Raw genomic sequence first — 22701 nt, forward strand, 5'->3', positions numbered from 1 at the left:
GGGTTTAGGAATATGAGTAGAGATTGGTTCCATGGCTAATATATGGTAGATTATAAACTCACTCCATTTTCAGGTTTTGCAGCATTTGGATTTTTTGTAAGATTGAGGCATGTAGACATGGTTCCCAGGGCATACAAATATTTCACTTGAAAGTCATGATGAACACATAACTATGACTTTGAGACTATATGTCAATGATTTCCTTATTTTCAACCTTACTTTTTTTTGTTGCCTTTTAGTTCCAAAGCTGACCTCCAAATCAGTGTACACATTCAAGATACCAGAAATACATTTTCCACTGGTGAGTCAGTGCGTTTATTCCTATTATGCTGATTTTATCAACCTTCTGAGCAAGGCGATCAATTTCCCACCATCTGATAACTCTGTGCTGCTAGCAAGGTATCTCTACCTTCGAGGACTCATTAATTTAATGCAAGGGAAACTCCTGGGTGCACTTTCAGATTTTCAGAGTCTGTACAGAACGGACATAAGTATTTTTCCTGCTGATCTTGTAAATAGAATGGTGGCGTCAATGTCGTCTTCTGAACGTTCCCAAGCTGAACGGCAGCCCGAGCTCAAAAGACTTATTAGTGAAATAATGGAAAAACCAAGAGAAGTCACCAAGGTAGATGATCATGTGAAAAATTTTGAGTTACCAAAGAAGCACATGCATCTGGATGATTTTGTGAAGAGAATTCAGGAATCAGGAATTGTGAAGGATATCAAAATAATCCACCGGTTGTTTGAAGCATTGACTGTAGGTAAGAGGAAAAATATATTATGGTTCTCTCGATGTAAACATCATATTGGTGGGGTGATACCTATTAAATTGCACCTGATTTACAGGTTATTCAGTAACATGTGTGCTGTCAGTTGGAATCACCAGCGCTGGGGAGACTAAAGAGATAATGTTGTATCTAGTAGCCTTGGTTCCTAAATCATAAATCCCAGGGTTAGGGAATAATAGAGGGGGAATTGTAAAGTGGGGTAGGGAAGGAAATCACCCCTGAGTGCCATTAGGGTTCCCCTGAAAGTAACCACTGTCTCATCGGGTGTTTCATGAACAGTTTTTGTAGTATTGAGGTATAATATGAAAGGGAAATATTAAATAATGTCAATTTTATTTGTTTTTCTATTGATGTAATCCTCTTAAAGGCAGTGTGTGCATATAGCATAACATGGACAGAAATATATAATATGTAATAATAATAATAATAGCTTATATTTACAAAGTACTTTTCAGTTCACAAAATATTTTCCTCACAATATGCTGGAACTCTTTTTTTATTTTGGATTAGCCTGCTGAGAAAGGAGTGACAAAATAAATTCTACTACTCTTCCCAGTAGTTCCCTGCCATTATTAGTTTGGGCATGGTTGACGTCAGTATTTTTTTGAGTACCTGACACAAGATTAGGATTGTGTGTTAGAAGCTACATATGTGCCTTGAGAGGTAGAAGGGGATGGGACAGGGTGATATAAGAGGCAGCATCACTTAGTGGATATGATGCTGGACTTGGACTCAAGAACACCTGAATTCAAAACCTGCCTCAGAAACTTACTGTCAGACCCTAGGTGGGTCACTCAACTTTTCTAAGCCTCAGTTTCCTCATCTGTCAGGTACAGATATTAATAGCATCTACCTCACAAGATTATGGTGAAGATCAAAGTAGATAATATATGTTAAACACTTTGCAAATCGTGAAGTGCTATAGAAATTCAGCTGTTAATCGTTCTTATAGGGCAGCTGAGTGGTGCAGTGAATAGAGAGCCAGGCCTGGAGTCAAGAAGACTCATCTTCCTGAGTTCAAATCTGGTGTCAGACACTTAGTAGCTGTGTGACCCTGGGCAAGTAGCTTAACCCTGTTTGCCTTAGTTCCCGAAACTGGAGAAGGAAATGGCAAACTACTCTAATACCTTTGCCAAGAAAACCCCTAATGGGATTGTGAAGAGTTGGGCACGACTGGGCAAAAACAGTGATTGTTTTTATTGTTGATTATTATGCTTACAAAAGAAGTATTTAAACCTAATTCCTGCCTTTGAGGATCTTATAGTCTCACTGGGAAAGCAGAGATACACAAAGCAGGGGAATGATAATGCAAGACGTTTGGACATAGCTGCCCAAAGAGTAGTAGAGCCAATAGTGAGTTCATTCATTCAGAAAAGAGAAAGGTCAGGGTGGATTAGGGTGAGGATGCTTCTGATTGATTGTAATGATACCACTCATCTTCCTATAAGGATGGGTTATATATCTAGTCACTTGGGTAGCTTAACACCATTAGCTAAATAGTTCTGTGGTCAGTGACATTTAAGTGCCATTTCTTCTTTATTTCCAATAGAAATTTTGACTTTCTTAGGCTGTATACATGTGGCTTGTATTAGGCAGGCTAGCCTTTTGAACATATGCTAACATTTTTCTGCCCTCACTTTCCCTCTACACTCTCTCTCGGTCTCTCTTTCTCTGTCTCTCTTTCTCTTTGTCTCTCTCTGTCTTTCTCTTTCTCCCTCCCCCACCCCTTTTCTCCCTCTCTCTGTGTCACAATAACCAGTTTTTACTCAAATTATAAACTTGAGATTTACTATCTCGGTCTCCTTATTGGGCCTTCTGTCTCTGACTACATCTCCTTTTGTGTTGGCTTCCTCTACCCTCACATGGCTGGATTTCTCTGGTCCTTTCATTCTAACCCAGGAATTACCTCCCTTACCTCCACCCAATACTTTAGCTGTAGACATGGAATTCATTAACGTGTTTTCATACCTTATGGGGACACATCTGAAATCAGGTTACGTTTTACATTTTTGTCATTATTTTACATAGTCCTACTGGATTATGACCTTAAGAGACCTCAGATGATGTAGCAGTCTGCATAAGGGGGAGGAAATTTTACATAGTCATATTGGATAATAACCACAAGGGGCAAATCTCAGATGAAATAGTAGTCTACATAAGAGGGGGGATATATCAGCTGTCTCTGCATATATCAGCTGTCAGCAGGGTTCCTGTGTTAATATTAATGCTCATTTATTTTGTGTGAAAGGTGTAGTGGTAAAGTTGCTGAATTTTATATCGAGAGTTTGAATCAGGGTTCAAATCATGGCTCTTGGATTTACTACTTGGGTGACCCTATGCTGGGTATTTAACCTCTCAAATCTTCAGTTTCCTCTTCTGTCAGTGAAGGAGTTAAAAGGCTAGATAGCCACTAAGGTTGATTGGTTCTAGGTAGTAATATTCTGGAGCCAACTCATACTGGCTGACCCAATTGTTAAATTTTTACTTTGAGCATATAAATCTGAAATCAGAAAAGGCTACAAATCTGGGCTTGATATATTGTTTTCTTGATTATCAAGACTTAAGAAAATGATGGAGAAGATGTTAATAATGCAGATTAAACTTAGAAATGTGTCATTTGTACATCCTTCCGCCTACCCCAAGCCAGTTGTTGACCATCCACCAGCACACCCCTAGTTCTAGCTCTCCTTCTCCAGTGTGGTCCTGAAATCTCTGTTCTTTGTTCTTGCTAAGCTGTAGAGTGTGTCTTCTGTGTAGAAGAGACTGCAGTGCCACCTTTTGGCCACCAGAAGGTAATGAATGAATGAAAAACTTCCACCAGACTAGAAGTAAAACACCTAAAAACTGAGCTGCAGATTATCCAGTTCTTGTTCATAAATCACCATTGCTTCTCATTTTCACCATTGAAATAAGCTTAGGCTGGGCTTCTACGTTTATCACACTTAGGCCAAAATGGACCTGATTATGGGCTACTTTCTGTAAGGAGGCAATTACTAATAGCTCACATTGATAGAGTCCTTTTACAAAGTCCTTTCCTTGGCTTAACCCTTCAAGATAAGTGGTAAAAATATTACTATTCGTATTTCACAGCTGTGGAAACTAACCTCAGAAAGGTTAAGTGATTTCCCCAAAGTCACACCCTGAGTAAATGTTGGAACTGAGTCTCAAATCCAAGTTTATGGACTGAAAGACCAGTGATCTTTCTCAAGCCATATTGCTTCAATTCTGGGGAGTCAAGAGAACCAGGTTCTCATCTTAGTTCTGAAGCTGACTAGCCAGTGACTATGAGCCAGTCCTTTCAGCTTTCTGGGGTTTCATTTTTCTCACTGATAAAAGGAAGAGATTGAACTACATGTACTCCAATGTCCTTTCCAACTTTCAGGGTTTATGATTCTGTGATTTTTTTTTTAATAGAAAATGAATGGTGGGGCAGCTAGGTGGCACAGTGGATAGAGCACCAGCCCTGAAGTCAGGAGGACCTGAGTTCAGATCCAACCTCAGACCAAACACTTGACACTTACTAGCTGTGTGACCCTGGGCAAGTCGCTTAACCCCAGTTGCCTAAAAAAATAAAGGAAAATGAATAATGGTGGTAGAGTTGTCTGAATAAAAGTGCATAAATAAATATAAAATAATTTTAAAAATATAATATATAAATAAAATATGTATGATATAATATAATAAAAATATAATAAATATAGTATTAATATAAATACATAAAATAATATAAAATAAATAAATAGAATTGTCTGAATAAAAGTGCGTATAAGTGTGTTGTGTAAGAGGTGATATGTCATAGTAGATTGAGTGATGCTCTTAGAGTCAGGAGGTCTGGATTTGAATTGCATCTCATATATTTTATAGCTACATGATTATTGGCAAGTCACTCAACCTTATTGAGCCTCAGTTTCCTCTTTTGTAAAATGAGGGTATTTCACTACCTGCCTCACAGAGCTGTTGAGAGGAAAGGGCTTTATAAACCATAAGGTACCATATGAACTTACGTACTTATTAAGGGAACGTGTGACTGACTGGGTTGCACTGGACAGAGGAGAGACTTGAGGCTATTACTGTAGTCCAGAAGAGAGAGGATAAAAGTGTGAGCTAGAGCACTGGCTGTGTGTGTGTGTGTGTGTGTGTGTGTGTGTGTGTGTGTGTGTGAAGAAAAGGGAAGATATATGAGACATAGTGTGAAAGAAGGAATAACAAGATTTGGCAATGGATTGGATATGTGAATGGATGAAAGTGAGGAATTCATGAGCATAACATGGATGAAGAACCTGCAAAGGAGACTGAGAAGGAAGCTATCATTGAGAAGAGAGAAACAAGGGAAAGCAGTGACACAAAATACAAAAACCTAGGGGAAAGAGAGGATCCAGGAGGAGAAGGTGATTTGTGGTGTCAAAGGCAGCAGAGATGTCAAGAAGAATGAAGCTTAGGAAGAGGCCCTTATATCAGGCAATTAATAGATCACTGGTATCTTTTGAGAGAGCAGTTTTGGTTGAATGATGAGGTTGGAAGCAAGAGTGCGCAGATTTTAGAAGAGAATGAGAAGACAGGAAGTGGGGGGAAGCAAGTGTAGATGACTTTCTTAAGGAATTTAGACAGGAGGGGGAGGAGAGATATAGGATGATAGCTGTGGTTGGATCAAGTGATTTTGGGGGCATGTTTGTAGGAGCAGGGAAGGAGTTAGGAGACAGAGAAAAATTATATATTAGAGAGAATGGGGATGGTAGTGAAGACAGTGGAGAAAAGACGGCAGTTGTTGATAAACTGGAAATCAGAAAAAGATGAGGGCTAAATTCATAGACATACCTACACACACATGTGGATATGTATCTTATATGTGATATTTATATAGAGATGATATTCGATCCCATAATAGTAGAAAAGAGAAGAGCACCGAGAACAAGGTTTGGGGGTATACAGTTGTTTAGGTGGAAGGAGAAAGAGAATGAACAAACAAAAGTGAATAAGAAGTGGTCGGATATATAGAAAGAGGATCAGGAGAGAGCAGTGTCACCAAAGCTAAAGAAGGAGGAGGAGGAAGAGGAGTTAAAAGCTGTCAAGAAGTCAAGGAGAACGGGGGCTGTTAAAAGATTATTATTGCTAACCTTTGAGAAAGTATGTAGAGTGGTGATATTGGAAATGGGTGTGAGAGGAAGAAATAGAGGAAATGAGTGTGGATGATTTTTTCTAGGAATTTAATTAGGGAAAAGAGATCTAAATGATAGCTAGTGGAAAGGGCAGGGTCAAGTGAAAATTTAAAAAAAATTGATATTTTCATTTTTCCCCAATTACTTGTAAAAACAATTTTTAACATTTGTTTTAAAAAAATTTTTGAGTTCTAAATTCTCTCCCTCCCTTCCCCCCCAACCTTACCAAATGAGAAGGCAAGCAATTTGATATAGGTTATATATGTGCAGTTTTGCAAAACTTATTTCCGTGTTAGTCATGTTGTGAAAGAAAACACAGATAAAAAAAGAAAAATAAAGTAAAGAAAAAGTATGCTTCAATCTGTATTCAGACTCCATTGGTTCTTTCTCAGGAGATAAGATAGCATTTTTATCATGTCTTTCAGAATTGTCTTGGATCATTGTATTGCTGAAAATAGCTAAGTCATTCACAATTGGTTATTATACAATATTGCTGTTACTGTATACAGCGTTCTCCTGGTTCTACTCATTTCACTTTGCATCAGTTCATGTAAGTCTTTCCAGGTTTTTCTGAGAACATCCTGCTCATTATTTCTTATAGCACAATAGTATTCTATCACAATCATACACAACATCTTGTTTCACCATTCCCCAATTGATAGACATCCCCTCAATTTCCAGTTCTTTGTCACCACTGAAAGAGCTGCAATAAATATTTTTGTACATATGGGTCGATCTCCTTTTTTTTTTTTTTTTATCTCTTTGAGATATAGACCTAGTTGTGATATTGCTTGGTCAAAGGGCATGATTTTATAGCCCTTTGGGCATAGTTTCAAATTTCTCTACAGAATGGTTGAATTAGTATACCATCAAGTGAATATTTTTGAAGAATGAAGGAGAATTGGGTATGTTTGTAGGCAGCAGCAAAGGAGTTAGCTAGGAAGAGACTGAACAGGAATTAGAGGAAATTATCAGAAGAACAAACTTCTCAAAAAGATGGAAGGAAATAGGATCAAGATTACTAGTAAAAGGCTTGGTGTTGGCAAGAAGGGCCCCTTCATCCTTAAAGAAGAGAGAAAGGGAAGATGCTGTATGGGATGTTTAATGATGTGGAGGGGAGACTCATAAAAGGTGGCATCTATTTCTTCCATAAAGCAGGAGGTGAAGTCCTCTACTGCAAGAAAGATGGACAGGGTTGGCAAAATATTTGAGGAAAGAGGAGAAGGTTTGGAACAGTTGCTTTAGGGAGTATGATAGTCAAGTAGGAAAAAAGAAAAGGATTGTCTTGCAGCATTGAGAAGTCCTAGTTGAGATGAGCACCTGAATTTATAGCTGACCCCATCAGGAGATTTTTGTGACTTCCTCCAGCAGGCCCGTCCTTTAGAAGCATAAATGCAGGAGTGGAGGAGGATATGATTTAGGGTCTGGCAAGCCAATGGAGTGATAGGATGAGGAAATCAAAGATAGAGAACATGTTTGTGTGTGTGTGTGTGTGTGTGTGTGTGTGTGTGTGTGTGTAGGAGGAGAAGAGGAATGGTAGTAATGATGGTAGTGGTGGTAGTAGTAGTAGTAGTAATAGTAATAGTGGTATTGGTAGTAGTTGAACTAATCAGCTTAAGGGTCAAGACTTTCAAAAGAGGAAAGTAAAAAATGAGTGATAGACTGAGAGAACAAGGATGAAAACTGGGTTTAGGAGGAACAAAGCAGAGGTAGAGATGGAAAAACAAGAGGTTATGACCAGAAAGGGAAATTTCAGAGTTAAGGATCAGGGAAGTGATGTTTAATGGGAATGCATAAGTATGACTAACCTTTTAGGTAGCCAAGGTAGATTGGAGTTTATAGGTCATGGAAAGTGAGAAAGTTGATGAATTGAAGGTCAGGGTGCTTAAAGGATGTTTAGCATGAGTTTTATTTTGAAATCCCCAGGTATAACCCACAGGTTGGGGTAAAGAAAAAGTCTGTGAACCAGGTGAACCTTTTTTCTTTGATAAACAGGAAAGAGTGATCATAAGCAAAAGAAAATAAAATGATGCTCAGGATGAAAGGAAGTTTAACAGTGTCTTGGTACGTATACACACACACACACACACACACACAAAGTTGGAGAGCAGAGACTGTGGATTATAGTTGATCTAGATATGGCATGAGAGAGCAGAGTTGTAGGAGGGAAAGGGAGTTTTGCCTCAGCGGTTTGAATCACCTAGATTGGAGAAGGAATAGGTTCATTTTCTAGTTATGGGCCTGAGCAAGTACCACTTGCCTGAAGCCCCCAGTTCCACTGTCCTATGATAACCTTTGTGCAGGGGCAGTGGCATTATCCTGTTTTCTCTCCAAATTCTTGGAAACTCAGGGCGGGAGATGGGAAAGGGTTGAAGTCAGCAAAGAGATAAAGTTAGGTATCTAGGTTGGTCAGTGTAGAATCACATACAGAATCTCAGATTTGAAAGATACTTTAGTAGCCATCTAATCCAACCCATACCTGAAAAAAGAATCTCCCTCTATATCATAGCCAAGAAGGGGTCATCCAGTCCTAGTTTGAAGACTCCAAGTTGGTTGGGATAGAAGGAAGGATCCAATACTTGCAGAGGTAGACCATTACACTCCTGTGTGATTGTAATCATTAGGAAGTTTTTCCTAATATCAAGATTAAATTTGCCTCTGTAACCTTCACCCATCATCCCTAGTTCTGCTGTTTGTTCCATTCAAGTCTAATTGATCTTACATATGATATAGCCTTTCAGAGACTTGAAGACAGCCCTCATGTTCACCCTGAATTTTCTCCTTCCAGGCTAAACATTCTCGATTCATTCATTCAGTCCTCAGATGTTACAAACTCAAGGCTCCTTACCATCCTGGTCACCCTCCTTCAGGGGTCACCAATTTATTAATGTGTTTCTTCAAATGTGTTACCCAGAGCTGAACTTAATACTTCAGGTAGGGTCTGGCTCAAGCAGAGTACAAATGGTGTGAATGCTGTGCCTCTCAGTGTAGACTAAGATTGCATTAACTTTCTATTTTAGCACACTTTTGAGTTATACTAAGCTTGTAGTCCTCTAAAACTTTCATATGTTTTCATTAAGAATGCTGTCTAGCCACACCTCTTCAACCCTTTGCAATCTGGCTTTGGCATCATCACTCAACTGAAACCGATCTTTCCAAAATTTTTAGAATCGTAGATTTTAGGGATGGAAAGGAACTTCCATTTAGTTGAATTCCTTTTTGTATGGTTGAGGAAACTGAGATCCTGACTGTTTAATTGATTTCCCCAAGCTCACACAGGTAGTAAATGGCAGAGCCAGGATTTAAACCTAGGTCTTCTGATTCCAAATATAACGACTAGGACTATGCATCCCGCCCTGCTCTGTTTTCTGAACTCTAATCCCACGTCACCAACTGCCCATTAGGCATTTTTAACTGAATGTCTCAGAGACATTTCAAACTCAGTATGTCCAAAACAACTCATTATCTTTTCCCCAATGCTCACTCCTCTTGCAGACTTCCCTATTTCTGTCAAGGGCACTACTATCCTTCCAGCCACCCACTTTCACAGCCTTTTCCCTCTCCCTGGTCTCATGTATCCGATCGATTGCCAAATCTTTTTTTCCTTCGTCTACATCTCTTTCATCTTCCTCTTTCTCTTTACTCACTTGGTCACTGTCTTTATTCAGGGCCCTATCATCTCTTGCCTTGTCTGTTGAAATATTCAACTGACCTCCTGATTCCTTAACTTAATTAATTCCTTAACTCCCTGGTCTTTTTGCCTTGTCTTACCCTCTGTCCAATCTATCCTCCACATAGCTGCCACACTGATTTTCATGAAGTGCAGATCTGTGTTGGCTCTCTACTATATAAACTCCAGTAACACCTTATTGCCTCTATTGCTTCAATCTACCTTTCTAGCCTTACTTCTTCCCTTCATATCCTACATACACTACAGTCTATTTGTACTGGCTAGATTGTAGATTCCTTAAGGAAAGGAGCTGTTTCTTTTTTATTTTTACATCTCTAGTTTCTAGAGCAATGCCTGGAACATAGTAGATACTTAATAAATGCATGTTGATTCTTTGAGATTTTTTGAACACTAGTATAGGCCTTTATACTTATCAAACTTTTAATTTTTTAGAATTGGCCCAGTATTCTGTCCTATCAACAAAAGCTTGTTGAATCAGGGCCCAGTGTTAGCTATTTTTCCTAGCTTGCTGTTATCTGCGAATCTGATAACGACCTTGTCTTTGCTTTTTTTTCCAAGTTATTGATAAAAATGTTAAATGACACTATCTAGCATAGAATCTGGAACACCTTACTAAAGACTTTGCGCAAGTAATATCTCCTTGAGGCTGGCTATTCAACTCATTCTACATCCATCTCACCCACCTTTTCCCGTCTTTTTCAAAAGAATACCATGAAAGACTTGGTCAGGTGCTTTACTAAGGTCTGCAGTATTTCCCTGATCTTCCACAATTAGAAGTACAATCAAAAAGGGGTAATAAAGTTAGTCTGTTGTGACTTGTTCTTTTTTTAAAATTAAGTTTTATTTTTAGCTCCAAATTTTTCCCTACCATTTTCTCCTCTCCCACCATTAAGAAAGTAAGAAAACAGGGCAGCGAGGTGGTGCAGTGGATAGAGCACCAGCCCTAGAGTCAGGAGGACCTGATTTCAATCTGGCCTCAGACATATAACACTTACTAGCTGTGTGGCCCTGGGCAAGTCACTTAACCCCATTGCCCAGCCAAAACAAAATCCATTATAAACATGTATAGTCAAACAAAACAAATTCCTATAACAGCAAAAAAAAAAATAGCTATTCCTCTTTCTGCATTCTGAGTCTATCACCTCTCTTTCTTTAGATGGATGGCATGCTTAATCACAAATCCTTAGCAATCATGTTTTGTCTTATGTTGATCAAAGTCTTTCAAAGTTGTTTTTTGTTTTTGGTTTTGTTTTTGCACTTGTTCTTGAGGAAATCACACCGGCTCTTTGTAATTACTGTTTCCTTTAGTAATCCCTTTATTCCATTAATCATCCCTTTAGTAAAATATTCTAGATTTTGTCCAAGCATCAAGGTTAGAACTCCATTCTCTTATTGTTATTAAAATCGGCAGTATTTGCGCTTCTTCAGTCCCATGATTCCTTCCATATTCACTATGTTCACTTGTTTAGTCAATCAGCATTGATATGTGCTGATCCTTTTAGCACTCTATAGTGTAGTATATCTGAGCTAGGTGAATTGCTGTCATCAGAGACAGCTAAGTGGTCCCTTACTCTCTTCTCAATTTTCTTGTTTATCAACTCCCTATCTGTCTTTTTTTCTGTTTTTTTTTCTCCCTTGGCCCAGCAAACTAGCAGAATTCGAGCTGAGCAGCTCTGCTGTCTGTCATCAGTTATCATCCCATCAACCCTTATCAGTCATCTTATCTCTACTCTGATCCTTCTTGTCTCCAAGATAAAGCAACAAAAACTCCATCATTTTGTTATCTTTAGCTTTCCTAGCCAATCTCAACTTATTCTATACTTTAGCCTCATTCTTATAGGATCATTCCATATTTTAAAATTTATCCATTTATCTATACTTGATTTCATCCTCTGTACATATATTTTTACTTAAATGTTTTGTTTTGTTTTTATATTTGCTCAGAATGGAAATGCAGGGACTGATTAGCACAGAAGCTTTGATCTGTTCCCTGCCAACATGGGTCCAGTTCAGCCTTAAGCAGCAGGATAGCTCCTTGTACATCCTGCTGGTGATCAGGTCCTGAAAGAACTCACCCTTGGGGCCAGTTCCATTGCCTCATCCAAAGAACACAGGCTGTGAAACACATCCAGATTCCATATGTGAAACATGCATTCAGCTTCTAATTGACCCCTATATCTGTGTGCTCAGAGATTTAATCTTGTTACTTTTTCCCCTTCTGTGCACAGGCCACCCCAGCTCTCCACTAGAGCCTAGAGCAGAAGAGCAGGGATTCGTAATCTTTTTTTTTTTCCATCATGGACCCCTTTGGTAATCTGGTGAAGCCTATATGGACTCCTTGAATAAGGGTTTTGAATGCATAAAACGAAATACATAGAATTACAAAGCAAGCCAAGTATATTGAAATAAAAATATTATTTTTTCCCCTCTAAGTTCGTAGACTTCCTCCTCCTCTCCCCTGAAATCTATCAGGTCTGTGGACCCCAGTTTAAGAACCCTTGGCCTAGAATATTTAGAGATATCACTTTCAGATCGAATAAACTTAAAGGTCTGAAGACTCAAACTAAGGACTTGGCCTACAACATTTATCAATGGCATTCTTATAGAATTACTGACTTGATAGTACATGGACTTGACCACTGGACATTCTAGGCCCTTACCTAGAACATTTAGTGATATCATTATCAAAGAACAACTGACTTGAGGGTGCATGGCCCCAGGTTAACTACCTGGCCTACAACATTTAGAGATGTCATTCTCATAGAACAGCTAACTTGAAGATTCATGGATCCAGGTTAAGGACCTGGCCTAGACCATTTAGAGAAGTCATTTTCATAGAATTAGATTGCCAGGAGCATTACCTTGCTGTTTTGGTGAGCTTACATGAAAGTTTTGGATTTTATAGAATGTCACCATGGCTCTAATTTTAAGAGGAATTTCTGTTGAAATTAAGGGCACCAGAAGCAAATTGACCCTGAAACATTCAGAGATTTCTACAACTACTGGAAAGAGACAGAGGCAGAGGCCCAAGAAGTCAGTCTTCCGCCTGAGGTCATCGAACACCTAGATAAAAATGAGTGTGTCTACAAACTGTCAAGCTCGGTGAAAACGAGCTTTGGAGTGGGGAAGATAGCGATGACGCAGAAACGCCTGTTCCTCCTTGCAGAAGGAAGGCCCGGTTATGTGGAGATCTCCACCTTCAGAAGTATAGAGGTAAGGAGGAAGTCATTGTAACCTTATTGTCTTGTCTTAGTGTGAGAATAAGTCCAGGGTCTTATCTGAAGTTGTAAAAAAATTGATCACAGTTCAGAACCGTGACCACAAGGAGATGGGAGGGACTAGAGTCAAGGCAGAGGGGGCACCATCACTTCATGAAAGTGAGTGCTGGATGATTGAACATGGATAACCTACATCAAATTGCTTCCTTTCTCAGGGAGGGGGGAGGGGAAGCAGGGAAAGAAAAAATTTGAAATCAAAAATTTTTTTAAATGAATATTAAAAATTGTCTTTATATGTAACTGGGGGAAAATAAAATATTTTTAAATTAATTATTTTTTAAATAATTAAAAAAAATTTTTTTTAATAAAATATTTTTTAAATGAGTGCTACTTAAGGTTCAGGACAGTAAGATGCTCTGTTTAGCCAGGGCTAACTCTCTTCCTAACATCCAGAAGAAACTTACTCACTGGGAGTCTTTTTTACTTCCCATAGTCCTCAATTGATTTTCGCAGATCTTAAACCCTTCCCTCATAGCAGCAGTCAAGGAGGAGGGTCCTTGAGGTGACTCTGGCAGCAGCCCCAAAGATGTTCTTCAAATATGAACGTGGTCACCACCAGACTCTTTCAGTGGTGGATGAGACTTCCAGTTGAGGTATGAAGAAGTGGTGCTTGGAATCTTCCATTAGTAGTAGTTGGCACAATGGATAGAGTACTTAGAGTCAGGAAGACCTAAGTTCATATCCTTCCTCATATACTTACTGGCTGTGAGATGCTTGGGAAAGTCACCGACCCTCTGGGCTACAGTTTCCTCATCAATAAAATGAGGAGATGGCACTTGACATCTTAAGATGTTGTTCAGCTCCAAATCTGTGATCCTAATGATTCCATGATGATATTGCAGCTTTCCCTAGGTTCCTTCAAGGAGTCCTTCCTACATCTTCTCTCAGGTAGATGAGACCAGCTAATCCAAGAGAGTTGGGGAATATGGAAGAAACCCAGGGGCGTTTGAAATTAAGATTCTCTCTATTGGTGGCTAAGAGAGGTCTGAGCTAGAGGCTGAACTCTTAAGCATCACCTCTCCACCCCCACACACACCTTAAAGAGCCATTTATTAAGTCCTTACTGTATGCAAAGCACTATGCTAAGTGCTGGGAATACGCATGGGAAAATAGGACGGTCCTTGGTCTCAAGGGGCTCACATTCTAATGGGGAAGACAACACATATGGAAGGTTTCAACTACAATTCGGATGAAGGGGACCCATGGGCTTAAGGGCGCAACAGCAAAGGAGATGGTCATGCCTCTTCTTTAATGTAATTTCCACTGATAAAATGATCAGTTTTAGATGTTGAACCATTTGACATTGCCAAGAACTTTGGTGACAGGAATTCTCTTTTCTGGGTCTTTGATAGATGTGACTTTAGCAGCTACAGGAACAGTAGCCAGGCTGCATCTCTAGGCGCTTCCTTGGATGATGGCTATGGGCACTGGGCTGGAAATGTTGCTGTTCCCTAAGCTGTCGGGTTCAAGGCCCTGGGCTTTCTCCACCGGGGTCTGAGGGGAGATGGTGGATACGGTCATGACATCAGTCTGACTTGCCAGGCCCATGCTGCCTGCTTTCTCTCTCTCAGTGTGGCTTGCGGCTTCAGTTAGGCCAGCTTGCTTGTCTTTTGAGTTGTAGTTTGAGAGCATGGCTGCTCTCTTGTCTCAGGATTTACTCCACCAGAGGATGACTGTAAGGCCTGTATGCAGGACTGGTGGTTTCGGGGCAAGGGTAGAGAGGAGCAATGCTGCCATTTACATGGCTCAGCTGTTCATCTACTTGTTGGTGTTTATCTAGCAGTTGTCGCTGGTGGGGATGAGAAAGGTGGGCCCCTCCTCAGCGATGACTTTGGAAGCCGGACTGGAAGGAGGTCTGGCAGTTTGGTGGTCATTGCCATTGCCAAGACTCTTGGTTTCAGGTTGCTTGATGTGAAGTGGTCAGGGCATTGATCTCTGGTGAAGAAGAAACAACTTTGTTATATCACAGTGTAAAATCAGCAGTTAAGTGGAATAGTAGCTAGAAAGCTAGGCTTGGATTCAGGAAGACCCTAAGTTCAAATTTTGCTTCAGATACTAATTGTGTGACCCTTGGACAAGTCATTTAACCTCTGCTGCCTCAGTTTCCTCTTCAGTAAAAAGGGGATGATGATAACAACTCCTACTTCCCAGAGTTATTGTGAGAATCAAAAGCGATAATATATGGAAATTTACTTACAAACCTTAAAGTGCAATATCAATGCTAACTATTAGTATTAGTTTTTAGCATATTTAAGTGTTACTATTACTACTTATATTTCTAGCATGCAAGCTTTTCTATGTTTAACAGTTGTCTTTTAAATGCAAAGTTTATTCTAAAACTAATCATTTTTTTCTATCTAGGAAATGGGGAAACTTTATACTACTTGTATAATTAGCCACAGTGGATAAAGCTCTGGGCCTGGAGTCAGGAAGACCTGAATTCAACTCTGGCCTCAGATGCTTCCTAACTGTGTGAACCTGGGCAAGTCACTTAACCTCTGTCTGCCTCAGTTTTCTCAACTGTAAAATGGGGATAATAATAGCACCTACCTCACAGGGTTATTGTGAGTCTAAAATGAAATAATATTTATAAAGCACTTTGTGAACCTTAAAGTGCTATGCAAATCCTTAATATTTTTGTTGTTGTTGTTGTTATTATTATTACTATTATTATCATAGGATCTAGAACTGAAAGGGACCTCAGAGGCCAGTCTTCCCAAACATCCTGCTAGAAATCTTAAGAAGTATTTAAGTACTTAAGAAAATAAATTCTTTTAAAAAGCTTTCAAAGAAATGAATTATGTGCTAACAGCTGGCATGCTCCTAATTGTAATTTTCCCATTTATTAAAGCAGCTCTCAAATGATGCTACTCCCAGCCATGCCCCTAACCAGCTGTTATCTCAGCATGTCTCTTGACCCCTCTGGGGCTCAGTTTCCTTATCTGTCAAATGAGAAAGCTGGGATGAATGACCTCTGACGTTCCTTCCGGTTGTAGAATCTATGAACTCTTTGGCCACCCTTCAAGTATGTACTAATTAACAGATGGCAACACTGCGCATCTTTAAGAATATTCCTTAATTCAAACAAAAATTCAATTTACTTTCTTCTCCAATTAGTTGAAATTGGTAAAGGTTTGGTTTTATCTTGGGGATTTTGGGGGGATAGAGGGAGGTGCTTTGGAAGTCTATGGAGCAGCTAAGTGATGGAGTGGATAGAATACCAGCCCTGCAGTCAAGAGGACCTGAGTTCAAATTCAGCCTCAGACACTTCCTAGTTGTGTGACCCTGGGCAAGTCACTTAACCCTGTTTGCCTCAGTTTCCTCATCTGTAAATAAGCTGGAGAAGAAAATGGCAAACCACCCCAAATGGGATCATGAGGAGTCAACACAACTAAGTGACTGAACAACAATAATGTCAGTCTATAATCCACCTTTTTTTTCTTTCCCTTTTGATTACAGGAAGTGAAAAGTACAACTGTAGCCTTTCTGGTTCTGAGGATACCCACTCTGAAAATTAAAACTGTTTCCAGAAAGGAAGTCTTTGAGGCTAATCTCAAAACAGAGTGTGACCTTTGGCACCTGATGGTGAAGGAGATGTGGGCCGGAAAGAAAATGGCTGATGATTATAAGGTCAGAGAAGTTGAGGTTGAATTGTTTATTTGTCTGTTGCTTTTAATCAATGCTGATCTCATTGCCTCAGTTTCTTTTGCCAGAATGTCAAACTGCTGAGCTCTTAGGCACTGGTCCCGTAAAATGCAGTCGTTTGAACCTGATGTCCACATTGCAGTCTCCTGCAGATAACCAAGCTGTTTCTGCATTAGGTCCAATGAGGTCTTAATTATCAAAATCTCAAAAAGACCATATTGCCTGTCTCCAAAAAAAGACTTGGTAGCACTTGGGTGGGTAACTATCTCACGTGGAAAGAAAAATCAAGAACTAGGAGAGAAGTAGGTTAGGAAACAAGATGACAGATACCCTGGTGCCTGTGTTGACAGCTTCCTCCTCTCCACCCCCATCCCCCAGCTACCACCTGGTCTGCCCCCGTCTCATACCTGGCTGCCACTGCTCTAGTTCTGGGTAAGAGGGAGAAGTTACAAAGAAGCTTGACTGTGTTGGATATGGCCAACCAGGAGTAGATCTCACCTGAGATTTTTTAATTTTTAATTTTTACCCCTCTCTCCCTTGACTTGGCTGTAAACACTTAAAATGATTGGTAAAATCTTTAAAAAAATTTTTCAGTTGGGCAGCTAGGTGGCGCAGGCCTTGGAGTCAGGAGGACCTGAGTTCAAATGTGCCCTCCGACACTTGCTAGCTGTGTGACCCTGGGCAGATCACTTAACCCTGATTGCCTCACCAAAAAGAAAAAAAAAAGTTTTTTCAGTCAACAGTATTGGGCCCATTCTAAAAGACCTAATCATTGAGCTTTGCACTGAAACATGCTGTATGCCCAAATCCATTAATTGCTCACACATATACTATTTTTTCTTTTGGGTGAGGCAGTTGGGGTTAAGTCACTTGCCCCCGGTCACACAGCTAATTAAATGTCAAGTGTCTGAGTCTGGATTTGAACTCAGGTCCTCCTGACTCCAAGACTGGAGCTCTGTTCACTGCACCACCTAGCTGCCCCCCATACATATACTTCTAACATTTGTTAGTCTACTTTTTTCCAATAAAATGTATAAAACTATCTTTTGACTTGTGGTATGTTATACATGTGGTTTCTGCAGCTTGGTTACTCTTTCCACCAATACACAACTACATCCTTTCCCTATTATTCTGATGCCTCTTCATGGCATGGAAGTGACCCAGTTAAATCAACCAAAAATTAGCTCAAGTGGATCCCACCACATGGGAAAGACTTTGAGTGTGTGCCTAGGCTCAAAACTGTGCCTGTGGTTCCAGCTAAGCACAAAAAGGTACTTGATCAAGTAATGACATTTCTGGCTACAGCTATGCATGAACTGGACAAAACCACAAAATGGCACTACCGCTTTGCCTTTTTTCTGCATCTGTAGGGATAGAGGTAGACAGGCAGAAAAGGAAGAAGAGAGTACTAAGAATCTCACAATTCTGTGGTTCTGTGACCTTCCAGTCCAGCTGGGGAGTTATCCATTTGGTTTTATTAACTATGTTGTATGTTTTCTTTTTCATTAGTATAGGCTGTATTGAGTTTAGAGTAAGAAAAAAATCTATACAAAAGTCTTAAATGCATAGGACATTTCAGTCTATGTTATTTTAATGCCTTAAAAATAGAAATGTATTATTAATTGTTTCTGTAAAAACATCTTCATTTCAAGCATGTATTAAACACCTACTATGTATAAGGCATGGGGGCAGAGATAAAGAAGACAAAACAATAAACCTGCCCTCAAGTTGCTTACAGCATTACTGGAGATACTTAATTCCAGAAGAATTTATCTGAGCACAGGAGGGAGGTGGAGTACCCAGCCTGTGTTGAATGAAAGTAGTTGGATTAATATGAATGTATACGTAGAGCCTATTTCACATTGTCTTGGGAAGGGGGAGAAAATTGAAAATTCAAAAGCTAATGGAAGCTCGTGTGGCGCTGCCGCCCTTAAACAGATGAGTAATTTGACATGGATTTGCGGGTTCTTTTTCTTCTAGGATCCCCAGTATATCCAGCAAGCACTGACCAATGTTCTGCTAATGGATGCTGTGGTTGGTGCGCTTCAGTCACCAAATGCCATTTATGCTGCCTCCAAATTATCTTATTTTGATAAGATGAAGACTGAAAGTAAGATTAATATTTTTGGAATAGCATTATGCGATCCTGTTTCTCATCAAAACGGCATTTGGTGATATCATTCAAAATCGCTGCCCTAGTTGTCTCAGATAATTTCATTTCTAGGGATTGTTTAAATGGAGGGAGTTTTGAAGTTAGGGAGGATTATTTTTCCTTTGGAATTAATTTAATGTCTTGTTCTTTATTTTGGCATGCGTGCAGTTTACTTGCTGTTATTGCTTAATTGTGAAATGATCTACTGAAAAATCTTCGTTTTTTGTACAGCTCTCAGTGGAAACTGTGCAACCTCCAAGGCAAATTAGCAAATTCAGCTAGAAAATAGGACTAGAAATTGTTTCTTTTTTAAAACCTCCAATTAACTCTTTAAAGACTGTCCCAGTTAATCAGAACGATTTACCATGAGGGCTGACCACAGGAATTCCCAAGAAGACTCAGCACGGGGAATCTCATTCCAGCAGGATCCAGAGAATTTTGCAATGACGTGCATAGCATGTGCGTGAGATAGTTATTTTTATGCCCATCAAGTGACTACCACTTGTACCCAAAGTACAGGAAGGTCTCCTTTCTGTAGGAGAAGGAGAGGAACAAGGCTTCACTCTCCAGGCCATCAGGATGAATGAAGTGTTCCTTTAAGAAGCAGAATCAGGGCTTCAAGGTAAAAAACAAAGTGAAGAAGGGGGTCCTGCCCTGTGTCAGGAAGAAAGAGATATGACAGAAGAGAAGAGAAAGAGGCCTCCTTTAACAAGAGTAATAGTAGAACACACTTCCCAAGAAAAGGGTTCTGGGACCCACTTCAAGTAATAAACCGATAGGTGCCATCACCAAAGAGGTCATCTCCTAAGGGTCAGAGTGATCAGAGAGTGGTGATTGGGGATTCTCTTCTGAAGGGTGCCAAGGTGTCCGTTTGTTGACTGGACTTACCAATAGAAAGTTTGTTATATTCCAGAGGCATGAATCTATGACGTAATGGAGAATCTTCCAAGATTGTTAAATCTGAATGTGTGTGTGTGTATTGGGCAGCTAGGTGGCTCGGTGGATAGAGCACGAAGCCTGGAAGTCAAAAAGACCTGAGTTCATACCTTCCTCAGACACTTTACTAGCTATGTGATCCTGGACAAGTCGTCTCACCTCTGTTTGCCTCAGTTTCCTTATCTATAAAATGGGGATAATAGCAGCTCCTATTTCACCAGGTTATTGTGAGGATTGAGTGACCACTATATAAATGCTAGATACTTTACAAAATTGTTGTTGTCGTCGTTGTTCATTTGTTAAGTCATATCTGACTCTTCATGATACCATATGGAGTTTTCTCGGCAAGGATACTGGAGTGGTTTGCCATCTCCTTGTCCGGTAGATTAGGCATAGAAGTTAAGTGACTTGCCCAGGGTCACACAGCTAGTGAGTGAGCTAAATTTAAACTCAGGTCTTCTTGACTCCAGGCCCAGCACTCTATCCACTGAGCCATCTAAGCTATCTTTTTCATAATATAATATAATTCTTTATAATATATGTTATGTCTCATATATTGGGATTATTAATTATAGTACACATTATTAATATTATAACTCATATAATACAAATTATTGCTATACAAATATTATATGTCCTTTTAACAAATTTCCCGCCTCTCTTCTCCCCACAAAAACAAAACAAAACAAAACTGTAGTTCAGTAGAGAAAGAAGAAATCATGAGATCATTGGGTTATCCTTCAGAGTATAGCCTAAGTCCTGTGCCTTACAGGAGGCCTTTACCAGTCACCCCAATTGAGTGCTCTCTCCCTCTCACAATTACTTTATATCATTTTTCATAAAATTATCTGTACACGTGTTATCTTCCCTAGAAATAATGCCATCTCCCTTGTCTTTGTATACTTTGCAGTTAGCATCATGCCTTGCATGTGTGTGGTGGGTGATCAATAAATGCCACTCTTTTGATAAACTTAACCCTTCTCAGCAATACAAGGGTCTAAGACATCCCCAGAGGCCTCGTGATGGAAAATGCGATCCACATCCAAAGAAAGAGCTATGGAAGTTGAATTGCTATCGGTTTTTTTTCTTCTGTTGAGTTTTATCTCCTCTTTTGAATGGTTCCTCCTATTGGTTTTAATTTTTACTTACAACTTCACTAAAGTGAAAATGTGTTTAATAGGAATGTAAATGTATAGCCTATATGAGATTGTGCGCTGTCTTGGGGAGGAAGGGAGAGAAAAATTTTACAACTCAAAAGCATATGGAAGTGATTGTTGATAAATCAAAATTAAAAAAATTTAAAAAAAAATAAAATAAATGCCACTCTTGCAAACTTAACTAATTTTCAAACCATTTGCTTCATCTATTTTAGTGCCTATGTCAGTTCCAAAAACAACTTCAGAAACACTGAAGCATAAAATAAATCCCTCCTTAGGAGAAACTTGCCCACAGGCCATAGATATCTTGTTATACACACCAGGTGAGTTGGGTGCAGGGGGGAGGGGGAGGTAGGGGAGGTTGGCATTTTTAAACAAACATTAGTTTATATTTTAAGTTAAGGGCAGCCTTGGGGTGAGGTGGAGAATTGGAAAGAAGTTATATAAATGTGGGCAGGGCTGCCTGTTCTGGAGGAAGCTGTTCCTGCCTCTCTGTATATCCTACTTCTTCCATCTTGCACTCATGAAAACCTGTCTCCTCACAGAAGATGCTGCAGCCTTAGGCACTTTCTCCAGTCCTAGTTGCTTCTTCTCTCTTAAAAATCCTGACCCACTGGCCAGTAGGAGGAATTGAAATAACTATTATTCCCACACACACCTGCCACTTCCAAATCCTTTTTTAGCTGACATCACTCAGCAACTTTTTCTGGTTTGATATTCATTTTATCTGTAATAATGATGACAATAGCTCATATTTATCTGTATCATCCTACCCATATCTTAGTTGTTTTAGTCTGCTGACCCTTGGATTAGTCTTCCCCCGACCTTCTCAAGTTCAGCCCCTGCCTCATTCTTCTTTTCCACTCTAGGTGGGACATCATTGTACATGGTGATATGCCCTCAAGCATCCTGACCTACCACTTCATCAGCCTTCCCTTCGTTCCATCCCAGTCAGGCACAGAAATTATCATACCTTTGGTCTCACCATCACCCATCATTATTCAACCTACATGATCCAAAACTCTGAAAAGTTTCTGTCAATGTCTTATCTTTCTCTCTGTCCTTCTCTTCTTCTTCATTCATCCTAAAACTATTTGTCGTGGTCCTTGCAACCTCTAGTCACTCCATCCTTGCCAGCTTTCCCACTCTATCATCTCTGTTCTGACTTAAGTATCCTCACTTTACATTCTTGACTCTATAGTTGGTCAGGTCAACTTTACACTGATGCCTCCCTTTAAATGCCTTCTTCCCTAGCCTACTGCTGTTCATGCTTTCCCAAACACCACTCTCACCATCTACTTCCTCTGCTTCTCCTTACATGCTGCTGAATATTGCTGAACAAAGTCACATAGCAGTATAGAATGGATCTCCTTGTAAAATTGATCCCACCCTCTCCCATCTTCTCTGAGAGCTCTGATCATCCCTTGATCATCTCCACTTTTTTTTTTTACAGACCTTGAGTGTCTTTTTTCCCTGGCTTCTTCCTTGCTGACTGAAAACATGCCCAGATTCCGTCTGCACTCTGTCTTTAAAAAGTATCATTTGAATCTTCCATTACCTCAAGCTGTTCTCCTATATCCTTTCCTATTTTTCCAATTTTTAAGCAAACACCTAAAAAATTAGCTATCTACACTCGTTCCCTCGACTTCATTGCTTCTCACTCATTTTTCAGTACCTTGTAATCTGGTTCACAACCCTGCCACTCAACTGAAATTGCTCTTTCCAAAGTTACCTACAAACTCTTAATTGCTAGATTCAGTGGCCTTTTTTCAGTTCTCATCCTTTTTTTACTTCCCTGCATCTTTTGAAACAATTTAATCAGCCTTCCTCCTGGATACTCTGTCTTGCTTATTCATATTTTTATCTTGTGGGTCTCCTCTGACTCGTCTGACTGTTCT

General features: G+C 39.7%; 1 protein-coding gene across 4 annotated transcripts in view; it reads left to right on the forward strand.

Annotated features, from left to right (window-relative positions):
* The window catches only part of DENND3 (DENN domain containing 3), a 117224-nt gene that overhangs the window by 72058 nt on the left and 22465 nt on the right, over positions 1–22701 (forward strand). For all 4 annotated transcript variants that reach the window (XM_020967046.2, XM_078153774.1, XM_020967045.2 and 1 more), the window contains 5 exons: positions 240–761; positions 12589–12848; positions 16373–16543; positions 18539–18668; positions 21019–21126. In XM_020967046.2, coding sequence (XP_020822705.1) covers positions 240–761; positions 12589–12848; positions 16373–16543; positions 18539–18668; positions 21019–21126 — 1191 coding nt within the window. The remainder of the gene's footprint in view (positions 1–239; positions 762–12588; positions 12849–16372; positions 16544–18538; positions 18669–21018; positions 21127–22701) is intronic.

This window comes from Phascolarctos cinereus, unplaced genomic scaffold (genome assembly GCF_003287225.1).
Source record: "Phascolarctos cinereus isolate Bilbo 61053 unplaced genomic scaffold, phaCin_HiC Scaffold_4;HRSCAF=312, whole genome shotgun sequence".
NCBI classification, from domain to species: domain Eukaryota; kingdom Metazoa; phylum Chordata; class Mammalia; order Diprotodontia; family Phascolarctidae; genus Phascolarctos; species Phascolarctos cinereus.